The sequence below is a fragment of the Alnus glutinosa genome, chromosome 7 (genome assembly GCF_958979055.1).
Source record: "Alnus glutinosa chromosome 7, dhAlnGlut1.1, whole genome shotgun sequence".
In the NCBI taxonomy this organism is placed as follows: domain Eukaryota; kingdom Viridiplantae; phylum Streptophyta; class Magnoliopsida; order Fagales; family Betulaceae; genus Alnus; species Alnus glutinosa.
Window position 1 is genome coordinate 6,134,089 of NC_084892.1, and position 15,447 is coordinate 6,149,535.

General features: G+C 35.4%; 2 protein-coding genes across 2 annotated transcripts in view; one reads left to right on the forward strand and one right to left on the reverse strand.

Annotated features, from left to right (window-relative positions):
• The window catches only part of LOC133872184 (protein TEEBE-like), a 45,602-nt gene that overhangs the window by 7,401 nt on the left and 22,754 nt on the right, over nt 1-15,447 (reverse strand). The window lies entirely within an intron of this gene.
• On the forward strand, nt 1,802-2,780 carry LOC133873691 (small ribosomal subunit protein eS27y). The gene is made up of 4 exons (XM_062311434.1): nt 1,802-1,942; nt 2,062-2,163; nt 2,245-2,273; nt 2,472-2,780. Exons 1-4 carry the CDS (start codon nt 1,940-1,942, stop codon nt 2,596-2,598), a joined length of 261 nt encoding a protein of 86 aa, XP_062167418.1. The 5' UTR covers nt 1,802-1,939; the 3' UTR covers nt 2,599-2,780.

A 15,447-nucleotide genomic window follows, 5' to 3' on the forward strand; every position in this document is an offset into this window, starting at 1 on the left:
GAAAATAATTTAGTCCAATTTTTAGTATTTTTGACTTGTTTTAATTTTTTTTAAGTCATAATTTTTTAAAAATATATTGATTTCACATTACTTTTTACCTTTTTATCAAAGTGTTACATGAGAAAGCAATATAACCAACAAAACCAATGTAAACATAACCTATATCTAATCCAAAACAACGTCGTTTTAGTTCAAACACAAAAACAATGTTATTTTGATGAATTTATTAATACATAGACTTTACAGATTCACTGACATCATTGAATTTGTAAAGTCTATGTGGATTTCTCATATGGTCCTACACATCTAATTGTAATTTTTAAAAGAGAATGACGAGCAATAATGCTATAGACCCCTAAATGCAGGTAATGGACATCAATTGCATGAGCAATAACGCTATGTAGGTCCTTCATATGGTCCAACAAGTTCGAATATGAAGGTAATGGACAATAATTGCATATAGTTAATATACACTCAGCATATAGACCCTAAATCTTTATTTATTTATTTATTTTTATTGATAAGACCCCTAAATCTTATATAGACTCTTTCCCGTGGATCCGGCTTCCATGTGGTAGTTTCAAACTACCGCATGGGTGCTTTAGTGGAAAACGGTACCGTTTTCCACTTAAAAAAATTTGCAAATTTTTTAATAAATTTAAAAATTATAAAAATAATAATAATTGAAAACAAAAAAATATAAAAACCTAAAAAAACTAAAGGGGTGGCCGGCGTTGCCCAAGGGGGTGGCCGGCCACCCCATTATTAACCAAGGGGGTGGACGAACTACCCCAGTCGGCTTTGGGGGTGGTCCGGCCACCCCTAAAAGGCCAAAAAACAAAACAAAAAAAAAGTTAAGGGTTTGGGGCGTGGTCGGACCACCCCCAAGGGCGAAACCACCCCATACGGCCGATCTGGGGGTGGCTCGCCTTTGGGGGTGATCCGGCCACCGGCCACCCCCAAAATCCAATTTTATTTTATTTTTTATTTTTTATTTTTTATTTTTTATTTTTTATTTTTTATTTTTTTTTTTTGGTTTCTCGGCCTTTTAGGGGTGGCCGGACCAAGGGGTGGCTCGACCACCCCCAAAACCCAAACTTTTTATTTTTTTGGCTTTTGGTTTCTAGGCCTTTTAGGGGTGGCCAGACTACCCCCAAGGGCCTGAGGGTGGTTTCGACCACCCCATACGGCCGATCTGAGCCACCCCCAAGGCCTTTGGGGGTGATCCGGTCACCGGCCACCCCCAAAACCCAAACTATTTTTTTGTTTTTGTTTTTGTTTTTGGTTTCTAGGCCTTTTAGGGGTGGCTGGACCACCTCCAAGGGCCTGGGGGTGGTTTCGACCACCCCATACGGCTGATATGGGGGTGGCCGAGCCACCCCCAAGGCCTTTGGGGGTGGTCCGGCCACCCTCAAACCCCAAACCCCAAACCTTTTTTTGTTCTTTTTTTTTTTTTGTTTTTTGGCTTTTAGGGGGTGGCCGGACCACCCCCAAAGCCGACTGGGGTGGACGATCCACCCCAGATCGGCCAAGGGGGTGGCTCCAGCCACCCCCTTGGCCAATAATGGGTTGGTCGGCCACCCCCTCGGGCAACGCCGGCCACCCCTTTAGTTTTTTTAAGTTTTTATAATTTTTGTTTTTAATTATTATTATTTTTATAATTTTTAATTTTTTTTTAATGTACTGTAGTTTAAGCTACCGCATGGAAGCCGGATCCCTTTCCCGTAACCTGCTCCAATTAATAGCAACGTGAGCGGGCTAATTGCCTTAATAACCATATCCCTAAACACTTCCCAAAAAAAAAAAAAAAAAAAAAACACCTTCACTTAAGTAAGTCACTAGTCGCCCAACGGAAGCTAGGACCCAAAAGCACAACTATTAAATCCCTTACATTCTTCTTCTAGGGTTTGCGTTCTGTCAGCTTCTATCTCTGGTCAAGATGGTGAGGCCGCCGATACATTTCGATCCGAATCGTTTTTGTTTTTTTCAATTTTTCGCGTTCTTTGGTTTTGCTTCATATTCTGAGATTTTGATCGTTTCCTTGTAACTTGGAGTGTTCAGGTTCTTCAAAACGACATCGATCTGCTCAATCCTCCGGCCGAGCTTGAGAAGAGGAAGCACAAGCTCAAGCGTCTCGTGCAATCTCCCAACTCTTTCTTCATGGTAATTATCCCTATTATTCTTTTATTCTTCTATTTTTTTTTTCCCTTTTCTAGAAGCTTATTCGGTTTGAATTTTGATCAGGACGTGAAGTGCCAGGGTTGCTTCAACATGTAAGTTCCACTGTTAATTCTTTGCGATAAAAATTGTTATGCTTAACTGTGCTCGAATTTTCAATGCGTTGGATTGCATGATCAATTATATACTGTGAGCTTACTGCAAGTTGAAAGACTGGCTGTTTGTTTGTTTGTTTTCGAAATTGAACAATAAAATGAAAAAAATGAAAAAAATGAATTATAAATTGAATGCAGAACGACGGTGTTCAGTCACTCGCAAACGGTGGTGGTGTGTGGAAATTGCCAGACGGTGCTGTGCCAGCCGACTGGTGGGCGTGCTAGGCTTACCGAGGGTTGCTCTTTCAGGAGGAAGAATGATTGATTCATTGTAGGCTTTTTGCTTAGTAGAGTTCTTTTGGGACAAGCCTGGTTTTTGTTTAGAAATGTGTTATTACTTTAGGAACAAGTTTTGGACATCTATTGTTACGTTGTTGTTGGTATCTTAATTTTTTTTTTTTGGTGAAATGGTTAACATTACTAATTATATCCTTGCTCTATTTGTCATGCTCGTTGCTTTTCTTAAGTTGTGTTGTCTTATGTGCCTCGAACTGTTTTTGCCTTGTAATGTTATTGACAATCCCAACCAGTGTGATTTGATTGTTTTCGCAATTTTACTTTTTAGGGCTGCTCTTTCGAAGTGGCTCTTGGTGAATCCTTTTTGCACATGTTCTTGTCATTTTTATCAATTTAAGTTTTTAGCCGTGATTAAAGTTCAGAAGAATGCTACTATCTTAGTAACAATGCACTGTTAACATCTTAGTAGAGGTATCTTTGATGATTTAAATGCCTGGGATTTGTTGACCAATATACATACATCTTGGATGATAAATTTTTTCTTTCTGGGATTTATTTTAGATGATGATAAATTTGCTGGGATTTCTCTTCTAAAATGTCTTAGAGCATTCCTAGTAGCCTCACCAAAATAGTTTTTTAGCTATGCTGGTAAGCTAATTTGATGAAAACACTAAAAAAACCACTCTCAGCAGCCTCACAAACTTTAACCAAAAAGTTTTGGTGAGTGAAAATACTCACAAATTTTGATGAGTAATATTTACTCACCAACTTTCTCACCAACTTTCTCACCAATTTTGTTTCTCCTTTCTATCTCACATGATCTGCACACTTTTTTCTTTTTTTCTCCCATTTTCTTCTCCCATCTCCCTCACACGATGATGTCATTATTTCATGGAATTAAAGGTTTCTTTGTCCTTGACATAAATTTTGTGGTTCTTTCATTTATCTTTTCTTCTTTCTTGAATTTGGTTGAGAAGCAAGTGAAAACTTCTGTGAATTTTTTAGCAATGATCTAATTTCAAGATGAAGATATATAGTAGCTTGTTGTATAAAAAAATTAAATAGAAAAATAATAAAGAAATCTGAAAAAATATTATTTAAATGGAATAGTGATAGTGAATAGTTAAAATGGTGAGGCTCCTAGGGGAATTTTAAAAAATAGCTCACCAGAATAGAGAAAAATGTTTTTTAGCTACTTTGGTGAGGCTACTAGGAATGCTCTTAGTAGAGGTGTTTATTAGGATTTTTCATTTTGTTAGTACAATGTTGGCAGACTTCCTGTCTATTTTTTTTTAGCAAGGAGTTGCACACACTAGGACATTTTCAATTGTACTGCGTTGAGGCAATATTAGAAGTTTTTATGCCAATTGAATTTTTACAAGCCTTTTAGTAGTTATGTTTCAAATATATCATCAATTTATACAGGCAGAGATGCACATATGCACAGTCATCTCTTTTTTTTTTTTTTCAAACAAGGATAAAAACCACTTACTAATTTTAATAGATTAGGAATTAGTGATAAACTGTGTTCCTTGATCGTGGTCTGTATGGAAAGCAGAAATTTGTCGAAAGATGATATTGGAGGTGCTAATGAGTGTGGTGATCCTCAATCTTTCTGTCAAGTTTTCAAGATCTTCGATATGTAGACTCATTTTATCATGATGTCGTTTGTTTCCTATTCATATTATAGTTCCTTGATAAATAGAATACTGCTTCATTACTCTCAGGAATTGTAGGAGCTACTAGTTCGACTTTCCAGTTCTACCTTGAGGTAGCAAGCTTTTCTATTCATAATATTTTTGTTTCTTTACTTTAAGAATGTATATTCAAAGTTCAAGTCTTGATTTGTTATTTATTTATTTTTTGTTCATTTGAAAGAGCGATCCATAACTTTTTTTTTTTTTTTTTTCAAAAAAAAAAAAGGATAAGAGATCTAGTGAAAGGTGTTTTCAGCTATTGTGTCTCTAAATTGTGCCGATGCCTTTTACAATGTGTTATTGGACATTAAATATTCTTGTGTAGCGTGATATTTTGTTTTTTTATTCAATTGTTGGTTTTTGATTAGGCGCATTAGTGATGTATAAATTTGGTTCAAATACTGTTCTGGAATTTGTTAGGGTTTTTGTGAGTCCTAATAACTGAACCCATGGAGTAAGCCTTTGCTCTTTTGACTCAGATCAAATTTGCCTTTAAATATCACAGACGTCTAATAACATGGGTTTGAAGTTTATTAACTGCCGTTGATTAGGATCCTCTCTGAGCTTCTTTAGTCTCTGGTTGCTTGCTAAACTGTTCCTGTCTGTGATTGATGTTGTGAATCTAATGATTTGGTTGTGAATAGAAAAGTCCTTGTGCTGACATGACGACAATTGCTGCTGTATTGTAACTAGCAATGTGTGGAATCTGCTTGGGTCTGGAAGATTCTGCTAGTGTATCAGTGACTGCTGTTTGGATCGTTTGGTGAATATATTGAGTTTGTTTGTTAAAGGGTTTATGGATTTGTGTTGACTTTTATTAATGCTGGAAGTTTAAGTAGAAAACATTCTAGTTTGTGCCTTCATTTTGTTTTCTGCAATATGCCGTGATTACTAGGTTCTTATAAGCATGTTGATTCAGTATTAGATGGTCACTGTTGTAAATGGTTAGATGGGATAACTTCAATTTAGAAGAGAATTTTGCTAGAATTAAACTCTTAAGCGAAATTGAGAAGCTGGTGCCATTGGTGACTAGCTGAGAATTGATTGTGCCCCAAGGTGATCCCGAATATTTTGATTCTCTTGGTTGCTAAATACAGTGCAAGATTTGTATATCTTTCATTGTATCCTTTATTTTCTATTTCACTGTTCAGATTATATTTCATACATTTAATGATGTATATACAATTAATGTTACATATTTTATCATTATTCCATTATGTTGACGTGTCATTGTCGATCTATTATTAGTTTCTTTTCTTATTAAAGGGTTGGTTTAAAGGTGGATTAGCAATGTAGTGAGACATCAGTGCAATACTGGTGTGGCATGTAAAAGTATAAAACAAAATCTTGACTGCCCAATTAAATCAATGTCGTCATCAACTTTTCTTATATAATTTCCTTGTTTTCTTCTTTAACTGAAGTTGCGTATGCTTGGAATTGATATATTATATAAACAAAAATAAATCTAGTAACTTGCATTATCTATTTCTTCCAGTGGGTCACGACTCGAGCCATATCCTTGTTGAAAGTCATTCATTTTGCAAAATTTTATTAATTAATAGTCAATTTAGGAGAGTCGGAAAGTAATTGGGGATACAGTGACGAGTTACTTCAGGGAAAAAGAAAGCAAAGCGCTGCCTTTTGAAATCAATAAACGATGGCAAAATATTTAACGAATAAACAACTGAAAGAGAAACTTACAAAAACAAAAAGAGTAAATAAAGTGGAGGGAAAAGCACACGCACTTCAGCAAGCTACTCAATTGTAAGTATCATTTCAAATTTTAATTTGCGTCGATCCCTTCTAAATTACCAAATATTGTCAATGTCTCTAAGGTCAATAAAAAAACAAAAATAATCTTTTTTTTTTTTTTTTTTTCCTTTTTTAAAAAAATAAAGAAAAAGAATGGATGGTTTTCGAACCACCTTCAAGTGTTTGGGGGTGAATCAACCATCACCAAAACTCATAAGGGTTGCTCCAATCCACCCTCAAACAACAATTGGGGGTGCCACCTTACAAAATGCTCAAGAGTGGCTTGGCCACTCAGAACAATATAGGAGTGGTCTGATTAACACTCTCATATATGTTGGCTGGTTCAACTATCTCAGAGTTTATATTTTTTATATATATAATTTTTAAATTTTTAATTTAAATTTTTAAAAAGGATATTTTTGTCATTGGAGAAAATTGACAATGAAGTAATAGATTGAAGAGTGTATATTGACCTTTTATATATGTATATGATGCAGTATAGTAAGTGAAAGGGTCTATATATAGGAAGAAGGTCGAACCAACCAAAGTTATGATGTTAAGCAGAATATATAAATCCTAAAAAAAAATGACATTTTTAAGTTGTGTTGATCTACCGGAAGGTGTAGTTAGTACATGTATATAATATGAATGTTTGTTCATTCAAAATAAATTATGAAATTTAAAACTACAATAGTGTGTTTAATCATTCAGTTCTTACTTTTACCTACTTGATAAAAATGAATGACCATCCAAAAACACTATTTTTAGATGACTTGTTACTATTAAATAGAACAACTTTAGTGCTGCAATTGTTGGGTGAGTGAAATAAATATTCATGATTCTTATATATTGGGGTTTTGTGTTTGATGTTAGTGAGATATTGGAGCAAACTAAAGACAAGGTAGCTGTTTTCTCTCAAAAAAGTCCTTCCCATACATTTTTTTTTTTTTTTTAAAAAAAGTTCGTAATGTCATCCAATCAGTTATGATTTTCTGTTAAATTATCATAGAGGACGTGAAAAAAAGAAAGTTTGATATGCTACATGGCTGACCCATTGGGCCACTGTCAAGCAAAAAATCAACGACAACCTTTCGTTTTTGGACATGTTTTTCATGGAATTAGTTCTTTGTTTTCTTTGTGTCTCGCTATGTGGCCGCTAAGAGCATGATAAGATCGAAACACTTTCTTGCACATCTCACAGTTGAACTTCACCTAAGGCCATACTGTTCACGTGCGAATCTAGCATAGAAAGTACTCATCATCATCTATTCATCTACAGATTCATCAACTTCCAGTTGATTAAATTTTTCTTTCCCTCTTGTCAATTTATCCCTAGAAAGCATTAGAAGACACATAGCCACATCTTTTTCAAGAAAAGCATCGGAGATTGAATGCATCGGTTCGCATTTGAGTAGCCGGTTGGTGAGCGAAACGACGGTTTTACATTGCCTTTTGGATCTTCTGCTAGTTGGGTTTTGAGGGTGAGACTCGTTCTCGTTTCCCTTATTGGTGATAGAGGGATCGGTAAGACTTCCTGAAGTTTTTTATAGAGTGAAAGTTGAGAGAGGATGATGAGAATGGGGATAGTTGAGTTGACTTGGCGGCAATGGTGGGCGAGTTGTCATGCTGGTTGGAGAGACTGTGGATGCACTATATTGTACGTGGTTAATAAATAGCTAAAAATAATGCACGGTTAATATGCAACTTATTATCCGACCCATATCGGGGTAGCATATTATCCGCTTTTTGCTATTATAAAAATTGTTAGTGTTAGGAAAATTATCATCCCTCAGGCAAATGTGCCTATACTCGAACCAGGGCCCAGTTGATATTGCTGGCCCAACTTGACCCACTCAATCATTAGGGCCTAACAGAGTCCTATAACATCTTGAAGGCTATATTTGGAACACATGTAATAAATACATTATCCCATGAGGAGTAAGTGTCCCACTTTCCCACTCTCCCACTCAACCTCTATCTCATCCCACTAAGGGTCCCACTCAGCCATGACATGAAGGTGGAACAATGCGGTTGAGAACTATGTGCTTATAAATAGGCTGCTACCCCAGGTACAAAAGACACTTTGAATATGTGCTAAAAATATACAAAACTCTCGACTCTCGATACTCTCCAAAATTGCCCACTGACTTAGGCATCGGAGAGGGGACGTCGGGAGACCCCCCCTCTGACGCATTGTTTGTTCTTCCTTGCAGATTACGAAGAACATGGTGAATCAAAGATCTACACGTCACCGGACTGAAAACTGTTCTAACAGTTAGTTAATGTAAAAACGGTCCTTTAAAATTGCCCTCATTGGAGCCTTTTCCGAACTGACTTGTTTAGACTCCCTTTTCTGTACTGCTAACTTCTTCCATAATCCATACTATTTACTTTTTCCAATTGCCATTTTTCCGTTTGATTTTAGTTGGTCGCATCACACAAAGAATTTTTTTTCTTTTTTTTTTTTCGTCTTTTTAAATTTCTAGGTTCATTCATTTGTCTCCCATGGCCACACCATGTGGCAAACTCCCGTTCTACCTTCTCTATTAATCTCTTTGGCTTTGGAGGGATCGAATGGTTGGCGAGATGAGATCTTATGTTTTGTGACCCACGACAAGCTTGGCCATGGATCAAGTTTTTGTCTTTATTATTTTTTTTTTAAAAGTCTATAGGCTTAACTCACTCTCAAAAGACGCATTGAGATAGGAGGGGTGTCCATGACTTATAAAAGCTTCAAATTAATAATCTCTTAGCGATATAGAATACTTAAACAATGCTAGTGTAATTTATAAATGTCTTGCTAGTTTAATGATTGAACGCTCTTAATTGCCTGTGCTTGTTTCATGTGCATGTATTGAAGGACAATAATCCTCCATTGCATGTGAGGTTTTCCCTTGTTAAGCTTGTAGAAAGGCCCCATTCATCTGCCGTACCTGAGGCTTCAGCTCCTAGTAGAAACAGTACCATGAAAAAGATTGATGATCAAGCAGGTGTTATTTCTTCTATTGTTCTTTCATGGAATATGTTTAAATTCAGATGTTATACAAGCTCTCTTTCAATACTCAATTGGTTTCTCCTAATATATTTGCTTATTACTTGTTCCAGTTAAGACTTATGCCTTATTTGTACCGAATCTGCACATGGATGCAACAATAGAACAACTTGAAGTAGTTTTTAAGGAATTCAGATCCATTAAGCATGATGATATTCAAGTTGGAAGTAACAAGGTCTGCCTAAGATTTAATTTTGTTCAATTCCATTTTGAGTTATTATTTTTAATGATATTCACATGTTATGTATTGTTTATCTTCTATCCAGCTACAACGTGTCACATCGTCACCTCCACCATCTACCCTAAATTCTTTGAGTCGTGCATTGGTTTACTACTACCCAGTTGCCGTTCAGCTACATTGGATTGAAGGCGGCCGAATACAACTTGATTGCAATGTTTCGTTGGGTGGTTACCATTGGAAGCATATTCTGAAAAACAAAAACTGGATAAACCTAGTGATTTTGCACCCATCGGGATAATCCAAGATCTTGTCCCTAAAATTGATTAAAGTACGCCAATAGAGGAGTGGCCCATATGGATAGTGCAACTAATAGGATTTTGATGTGGTGGCTTTTGTATTAGGGTATTGCTATCCCGTATGGGTGAAAACTTGGTTATGCCGATTACGGTTACTAGTTATTGGCTAACCGGTAACCGTAATCGGGGTAGTTAGTTGGCCAAAATCACTAACAGGCTCCGGTAATCAGGTATGTAATAACCGGAAGTTACCGGTTAGTATCCTGTTATTCGGACTACGTACAAAAATTTTAAAAAATTTAGTTTTTGGGCCTATTTCACTATTTTGGGTATTGGGCCTAGATGGTTTCATTCATAATTTACTCAAGGTTCTTATTCATGTTATATTTCCCTTTCCGAATGAATTTTCATTTAAAATTTTGCTGTTGCTTGAGAAGCTCCTGTTGCCCATATTGTGCTAGCGAATTTGCATGTCTGTATTAAAGGTATTTTTCATTTTGTTGGAATTGCATTTGCAGAATTCCTCTTTTCTCATATTATGACAGATTAAAAGCTAAATTGATTTAGATGGAAGTAACAGTGTGATTGGTTGGATATTTAAGTATTTCACAAGGAATAGAAGTTGAAGCCTGTATTCATTTGTTTGTGTGCATGCCCATATATGTGTGGGTTGCTTGGATGCTCCCCCTGCAGATTTAAGCTTTTGAACATCATAGTAGCCACTTGCGTACTCTTGTGCTTTATTGCTTTTGCATTAGTACGTTTTCTTTTTCTCTTGATTGCTTCGCATGCTTCAGGCTCTTCTTTACAGACATCACTTATTTCATGCTTATTAGTTGCTTTTCCCATCTGTTGTGATGTCTATAGCTTACATCAGATCTGCTAGAGCTTTTCATGCAATAGGTTTGTTATGCGACTTTCCAAACCTATTGCATGAAAATTAAAATAATAAAACCTAAACCTAATTTTATTATTTTAATATATATATATATATACACACCTGATTACCGGTTATATATAATTGCTAAAACCGGTAACCGCTTCAGTAGAGCCGGTTACCGGTTATTTCTAACCGGGTACTAAACCGGTTGTCCGGTTACATTAAATTGAAGTATACAAGGCTTTATATATAGTAAATTACTCACAAATTGCCAGATTCCGGCCACCATCCCTGGAATGTGACCAATGTCACTGAATTCCGGCAATCGGGGACCTTCGACGATAGATTCGGACTACCAACAAACTCCAATTTTCGTCGGTGGCGGATTCCCACAAACGTGTGTGCAAGAATGAAGAGTTTAAATTCAGAAAACGATTTACGGTTTTCTATAAATCGTTTTGCAAAAATTAAAAGAGGCTTTTACAGTCAAATTGAAAATGATTTGCGTTCGATCACCATCATTTTCGGTTGTACCAAACATCGAAAAATACAAAAAATATTTTACGCCCAAACAAACGAAGCATTAGTCTTCTACAAAATCGGTCCTTAGTTTATTCTATGGAAAGAAGTACGTAGGATGTAATTCATCCAAACATGGAAAGAAGGCATTTCCCCTGTTTTTCTAAACAAGAGATTCGAAGCATGTACATTTTTTTTTTTTTAATTTTTTTTAATTTTTTTCTAAAGAACGCCTTTCTTAATTATCAAGAAACGCCTTTCTCAAATGTTTACTTTATGTCATCACATACTTCATTGTGTTGGGGTCTCTTGATTTATAGATGCACAAGTCAGACAGTGAGAAGAAGCCGTAGGAACCGAAAGTACCAAACTGGCCGGAAGTCTCCTAAATCGAGGAGCTGCCAATGGTTTATGGAGATCCATGCACATTAACCAATTTCTTCAACAATTTGCTTCCCGTTCATAGCAAGCTGACGTCGTCATCCATTATTGCATAGGAAATGCATTGAAAAGGATAATACGGTACTAGGAGCGAAAACGTGTTGCCAGAAGGATCATGAATTGGCAAATGTATGAGTACGTTCTTCCAAATGAAGAGGACGAGAGCAATGGCAAGAAGGTATATATATATATATATATATATATATATGTACGTGTATGTTTTTAGATCAAAATTGATTAAGGTTACTTAATATAAAACCAGACTGATGATATAGTTTCAATTCTTTTTTTTCTTTTTTGGCAGTTGGATGACTGGCTACTCTCCAAGCTTTTTAGTGCTGATAATCAACCGCACTTCAAGTGCCCCAGAATGGCACTTTGGGATGGCATATTACCTTATGATGGATGTATATCGAAAACAATGTTATGATGATATATATATGATGTAGTATAGTAGGTGAAAGGGTATAAGGAAGTTGGTTGAACCAACCAAAGATATGATGTTAAGCATAATATATGCGTCCTAATAAAAATATGATAGTTTTAAGTTGTGTTGATTTACGTGAAGGTGTACGTTAGTACATGTATATGTCTATTTGAAATAAATTTTAAAATTTAAAACAACAATCATGTGTTTAATCATTATGTTCTTATTTTATGCATGTACTTGATAAAATTGAATGACTATCTATAAACGCCATTTTTAGAGGACTTTGTTTTTCTAGTTCCTATGTATGGTTATGAGTTTCTTGTAATTTATGTATAATTGACAAGTTTTGGCAGTCATTCAAAATGTGTAGGACAACGTCTAACAAAAACAATAAATCATTCCTTATTACTATTTAAATTGACAATTATCAAAATAATATTGCAACATAAATATATTAAAAAACAAAAATGATCTTAAATTTTGTTTTTCAATAAGACAAAAATACTCTTATATATATATATATTAAAAATATAAACTATCTTTTTTTAGAGAAAAACTAAAAGGTTTAAAAAAAGAATAAAAAAGAAAAAGAAAAGAAGAAGAAGGGATGGTTTTCGAACTACCCCCATGTGTTTGGGGGTGAATCAATTAACCATCATCGAAACTCATGATGGTTGCTTCAATCCACCCTCAAACAACAGCCGGGAGTGGTCGAGCTACCTCAAAAAATGCTCAAGAGTGGCTGGGCCACTCCGAACAACATAGGAGTGGCTTGACTAACACTCTCATATGTTGGTAGGTTCAGCAATTTCATAGTTTATATTTTTATAATATATAATTTTTAGATTTTTATTTTATATTTATAGTAAGAATATTTTTGTCATCGGGAGAAATCGACAATGAAGTTGTATATTGAGGAGTGTATGTTGACTTTCTATATATGTATATGACGCAGTATAGTAGGTGAAAGGGTCTACAATAAGATGATCGAACCAACCAAAGTTATGATGTTAAGCATAATATATAAGTCCTAATAAAAATATGACATTTTTAAGCTGTATTGATCTACCAGAAGGTGTAGTTAGTGTCCCAAAGAGGTAGCTCAATCAGCTGGGGACCACGCCTCATGAAGCGGAGGTCACTAATTCGAATCCCCCCTCTTGTGTGGACATGTCAAAAAAAAAAGAAAAAAGAAGAAGAAGGTGTAGTTAGTACATGTATATCATATGAATGTTCATTCAAAATAAATTATGATATTTAAAACATTAACCGTGTGTTTAATCATCCGGTTCTTATTTTTACATGATAAAAATGAATGACCGTCTAAAAACACTATTTTTAAATGACTTGTTACTATTTAATAGAACAACTTTAGTGCTGCAATTGTTGGGGTGAGTCATATAAATATTCATGATTCTTATATATTTTGGGGTTTTGTGTTTGATGTTAGTGAGATATTGGAGCAAACTAAAGACAAGGTAGCATTTTTCTCTCAAAAAAGTCATTCCCTTACATTTTTTTTTAAAAGTTCGTGATGTAATCCAATCCGTTAAATTTTTTTATTAAATTATAACATAGGACGTGAATTATATGCCAAAAAGTATGTTTTTAAAAATACACAATTTTAAAAGCAACGTTAGACTGCGTTAGAGTGCAATCACAACGCTGAAATACAAAACAACCCATTGAAAAAAGTTATCCAAGTGATTTTTTCTTGTAGGACGGGAATTTGACCTGCTTCAGCGAAGGGTGCTTCAACTTCTTGGTGCCAACTGAATTTGTCAAGAGCAAAGTAGGAGTAAATAATTGGGGAAAAAAAATAATGTTTTTCTATATCTATTGTTGCCATGGAAATCCAACTCATAAAAAATCTCTCGGCTATCAAAGGCAGCTACAGAGCAAAAGAAAGTGGAGATCTACTTTTTTCGGGATAGGAGAATACTTTAGGATGCTAACGGTGACACAATTAGACTAATCACCCAATATCACATTTTAGTTTTCTTCGCGAGTTGCTCTTCTTTTGTCCATTTCTCGTAGTCATATCCGGCCCCACTTCACAAAATGGGTTTATACTTCGAAGTAGAAGTATTACTACGTACAGTCCTTTTCGCGTAAAAGGGTGCCAAGTTTTCTTAACACACTACTTACCGTTGGAGGTATAAGGCTCGTTTGCCTCAGAGCCCTTCAGGCTCAAGTCTAGCTAGACTTGTCATAAGGCGTGTTAGCGGCAGCGGCGGGTGAGTTGTCATGCTTGTAGGAGAGGCGGTGGATGCGCTGTATTGTATGTGGTTTATAAATAGCTAAAAATAATGCACGGTTAATTTGCAACTAATTATCCAACCCATATTGGTTGATATGCTTCTAAAGGTAGCATATTATCCTGCTTTTTACTATTGTAAAAATGGTCCTTTAAAATTACCCTCTTCGATTAAGTTGGTTGCATCACATAAATAACTTCTTTGTCTTTTTTTCTTTTTTTTTTTTTTTAAAAAAAAAATTCTAGGTTCATTCATTTGTCCCCCATGGCCGCACTAGCTGTGGCAAACTATATTGTTCCCGTTCAACGTAGCTTCTCTATTAATGTCTTTGGCTTCGGAGGGATCAAATGCTTGGCCAGATGAGATCTTATGTTCTGTGACCCACGACGAGCTTGGCCTTGGGTCAAGTTTTTTGTTTTGTTTTTTAAAATTATGTAGTTAATCTAATTTTAAAATTTTTATCAAGGTATAAAAAATATTTCACCTCTCTTTCGTCTGATTGAATCCAAACTATATACAACTGTAAGGTGACATTGTAATCTTTTTAAAATTAGATATTCGACATTAACATTTTTTAAAATTTAGGAAAGTGATCGTAAAAACGATAAAACGTTAACATTATTAAGAGCAGAATCCTCTCTCGCCCAGTTTGAAATTCAATCCCACCGACGAAGAGTTGATCAAACATTATATATCCAAGAAATGCTTCAATTATGACTATGCCCACGTACAAGATTACAACAGTGGATCTCTTTCTTTCTTTCTTCTTCTTCTTCTTTCTTTCAATTCTTTCTTTCTTTATTTTTTATTTTTTTATTTTTTATATGAATAACAACAGTGAATTTCTACGACAATCATCGCAACGAACTAGTTAGTAGGTTCGTCGTTATTTCTCTTTCTTTTCCATTCCTTGAATTTTCTCTTAAGTCTCATCCCCATTTTCCAGCGCCGCTCGCTTCCTCTAATTAGTCTTCTACAGAAACGATCCTTAGTTTGTTCTATGGAAAGAAGTACGTAGGATGTAATTCATCCAAACATGGAAAGAAGCCATTTCTTCTGTTTTCTAAACAAGAGATTCGAAGCATGTACATTTGTTTTTTTTTTTTTTTTTCCCTTTCTAAAGAATGCCTTTTTCAAAGGTTTACTTTATGTCATCTTAACATACTTCATCTTTCTGTGTGTTGGGGTGTTTTAGAGATGAGCAAGCCAGACAGTGAGAAGAAGTGAAAATGCTTCACTCGTAGGAACCGAAAGTACCAAACTGGAAGTCTCCCAAATCAAGGAGCCGCCAATGGTTTTATGGAGATCCATGCACACCAATTTGTTCAGGTATTTTCAATACATCACGTCCTACGTGATGACATATATAAT